Genomic DNA, 3,708 nt, shown 5'->3' on the forward strand with positions numbered 1-3,708 from the left:
GGCGGGTCCGGGCTGGGGATTCGAACCCACCACCTTAGGTGTACGTGGCTGGCGCCTTAGCCAGTTGAGCTATAGGCGCTGAGCCAGGATGTGTATTTTTTATTTAGATGTGTCTTTTGTTTGTTTAAACGTTATGGTGTATGTTACAGTGTGTAAAAATATTCAAAAACCAATATTTAGGCAGGGTGTGGTGGCTCACACCTGTATTCCTAACACTCTGGGAGACTGAGGCAGGTGGATTGCCTGAGCTGAGGAGCTAGAAAACAGCCTGAGCAAAAAAGATAACCTGTCTCTACTAAAAATAGAAAAAAAACCTAGCTGGGCATCATGGTGGGCACCTGTAGTCCTCGCTACTTGGAATTGCTCGAACCCAGGAGTTTGAGGTTGCTGTGAGCTATGATGCCACAGCACTCTACCCAGGCCAACAGAGTGACACTCTGTCTCAAAAAAAAAAAAATGTGTAGTTTTGATGGAGTAACTGAAAGTAACTGGCCGGGCTCTATTACCTGCCAGATATATGACCTTGGGCTAGTCACTAAATCTTTCTGAGCTCAGTTGCCACACCTGTGAAATGGAATTTACAGTGGTAGGAGGATCAAATAAAGGGTGTATAGGCCAACCCCCCCCCACCCCAGGTGGCGCCAGCTGGTGTTCTGTGTCCTGTGGATGGTAGTGGCGCTCTGGCAAGGGCAGTGACTAGGAAAAGGCTTTGGAGACTGAACTGGAGACTTGTATGGGAGTGGCACTCTGAACTCCTGACCTGTGAGAAAGGACTAGGTTTCAGGACCAGGGTAAGTGTAGGAGGGGCCTGTCACCCAGGGAAACAGCTCTGTGGTGGAGCAGCTGAGGTGCAGCTGGGCCTGTGGCCTGGGAGGCAGTCTTGTGGGTGCCTCCCACCCCAGCCCACACCTCAGGTCTGCAGCTGGGTCCTGCCTTCTTTTGGATGGGCGATGGCTAGGACATGGCTGCTGCTTCTCCTGGCCCTTGGATGTCCAGCCCTGCCCAGAGGTGAGCCCACTTTTTTTATCCCTCTCTGTCCCCCTTAGTCTATCCGAGCCCATCGCCTCACTCTGGGCCTCCCTGGGTATTTATGGGTTACAGGGAGGCATGAAGAGAGCCATTCTCTTCCTGGGGAGGGTCTCGCCAGAAGCCCGCTATCCCATTCCCCTTGTATTTTACGCCCCAGCCACCTTGTTCTGGGTCCCCAGTTCCTCCTGCCCTGGAGTCCACAGTGTCAGTATGCCTCTTGGAGGTATACAGAAATAAGAGCAAAGTGGATAGGTATCCATGGAAGTTGGGGGTTAGAGTGGCCACGGTCCTGTTACATGACATGGAATGATAGGACATGGGGAACATTGTGAGGTTCCCCTCCTTTTTGCCCTTAGCATGCCCCATTCCACCAGGGCCCAGGGCTTCTCAAATTCACTCCCTGCTCCCCTTTATCATGGGCTCAGGAAAGGTCCCAAGGCCTCTTCCTAGGGCATTTATCTCTAGCCCTCCAAAGATTAAGACTGGAGCCAAAAGCACTGAAGTTTTGAAAGGAAAATTCTAACTTCATTTAAAAGCATGTGCACGTTTGCATGTGCGTGGTGGGGGAAGAGCCTTGACTTTTGAGGGCCTTTGTAAGCTGGCCCCCAGTAGGTGAGTAGAGTAAGACCCTGTCTCAAAAAAGAAGGAAGGAAGGAACAGATGGAGTAAGGGAGAGAGAGAAGAAAGGGGGAAAAGAAAAGAAAAAACTTTCTTGAGTATCCTTCACCCCTACCTCCCTATAAGATTCTCTGGCATCCTTTCCTACACTCTGGGGTATTTCTTTAGCCCTGCTACCCCTAACTCATGGTGTGTTTGCAGGTTCTAACACCGGAGACTTATTTATATGAAAAAAATCAAAATACTCAGAAATAACATTTTATTATATATTAAATGAGTTATCTTTACTGTTATGAAAAAGATTGTTGAAAATCAGGACTATTCTGGAAAATACATAACAAATGTTTGTAGTATCCATATGACATAGTTTTTAATATATAATTAAATAATAGACCTGTACTTTACATGGATGAACTGTATGGTATGCAGATTATATCTAAACCATGCTGTTAAAAAAAAAAACAAAAACCTGCAGACCTACAGAAAAAAATTGAGGATCATACAACAAATACCCATCTACACTCTACCTAGATTAACAAATGGTCAACATTTACCATAGTTGACTAAGACTTTTAAAATTTTTTTAAAATTATTTTTTGTTGTTCTTGCTGTGGTTATCATTGTTGTTTAGCAGGCCTGGGCCGGGTTTGAACCCACCAGCCCCTGTGTATGTGGCTGGTGCCCTAACCACTGTGCTACAGTGCCAAGCCTGAATCAGACTTTTTCAAAAAGAAACAAAAAGTTTCTTGAAGCCCCCTTTGAGCTTATTCCAGATCCTATTTCCTCCCCTTCCTCCCTGGAAGTAACCACTCTCTGGAGGCTGGCACAACAGTGTTATAACTGTTTATTTGTGCATTTGCTATCTTTCCTATGAGACTGGGTTCTCTGACTTATCCCATTTTATATCCCTAGTGCCTGGCACAGAAAAGGACTCAGACATGATAAACAGATGGACAGAATGATGGATGAGTAGAAGGATAGACATATAGATAGAAGGTAGAAAGAATAGATGAAAGATAGATGGATGATGGAAGAAAGGATGGGTGAATGAAAGGATGGAAAGACAAAGGAAAGGAAGGGTGGTTAGATGGGTAAATGCAAGTGAGGAGGGATGGATACGTGGGTGGAAGAGTAGGTAGATGTGTGGTGAAAGGACAGATGTAAACATGGGAACCTAGAACCCGAGCCTACATTGAGATACTGGCCTGGGAGGGCACAGACTGGACTAGCACACAAAGGAGCATATCTTTTGCAGGTGTGGGCAGCACACCCTTCCCTTCCCTGGCCCCACCAATCACACTATTGGTGGATGGGAAACAGCAGATGCTGGTGGTTTGCCTGGTCCTCGATGTTGCACCCACTGGCCTTGACAGCCCCATCTGGTTCTCAGCTGGCAATGGCAGTGCACTGGATGCCTTCACCTACGGCCCCTCCCCAGCAATGGATGGCACCTGGACTAGGTTGGCCCAGCTCTCCCTACCCTCTGAGGAGCTGACAGCATGGGAGCCCTTGGTCTGCCACACTGGGCCTGGGCGCCACAGCAGGAGCACACAGCCCCTACAGCTGTCAGGTGAGGATGAAGCCTGGTCCTCCGTGGACATTTCCTGTCCCCTTCACATATTTTGGAAAGAGGATAAGGTTCAAAAAGGCAAGAAGGATGTCCAAGTGCTGACCATCCAGGTAAAGTGATTCCTGGGCTAAGGGTAGAATAGCCTCAGGGCCAGGAATCCCAAGATTTGCAGCTGCAAATCCAGCTGGTTCAAATCCAGGCTCTGCTACACGGGTTCCAAGAGATTATAATGCTTCCATCCACCTGGGATTGATGACACACACCATATTTCACCAAATATGTATGACACCCTGTAAGGAATGTTTGTAAAGACCAAACAAATTAGATAACAAATCAGTATCATTTCCTTTGTTTCCTGTATACCAGCCATAGTTCTAAACACTTTATATGTATGAGGTAGGTCATATAATTTTACAGGCACAGGAAGGTTGAGTAACACGTCCAAAGTCAGCTACTTTTAGCACTGACCAGATGACTTACTTCCTTTTTCT

The 3,708-nt window shown here is 46.9% G+C and overlaps 1 protein-coding gene across 1 annotated transcript in view; it reads left to right on the plus strand.

Annotated features, from left to right (window-relative positions):
• Positions 1–805: 805 nt before the first annotated feature.
• The window catches only part of PTCRA (pre T cell antigen receptor alpha), a 5,661-nt gene continuing 2,758 nt past the window's right edge, over positions 806–3,708 (plus strand). The window contains exons 1-2 of the mRNA XM_003789329.1: positions 806–1,008; positions 2,903–3,217. Of these exons, the coding sequence (XP_003789377.1) occupies positions 951–1,008; positions 2,903–3,217 (373 nt within the window). The 5' untranslated portion in view covers positions 806–950. The remainder of the gene's footprint in view (positions 1,009–2,902; positions 3,218–3,708) is intronic.

Source organism: Otolemur garnettii, unplaced genomic scaffold (genome assembly GCF_000181295.1).
Source record: "Otolemur garnettii isolate 467f Iridium unplaced genomic scaffold, OtoGar3 scaffold00031, whole genome shotgun sequence".
In the NCBI taxonomy this organism is placed as follows: Eukaryota; Metazoa; Chordata; class Mammalia; order Primates; family Galagidae; genus Otolemur; species Otolemur garnettii.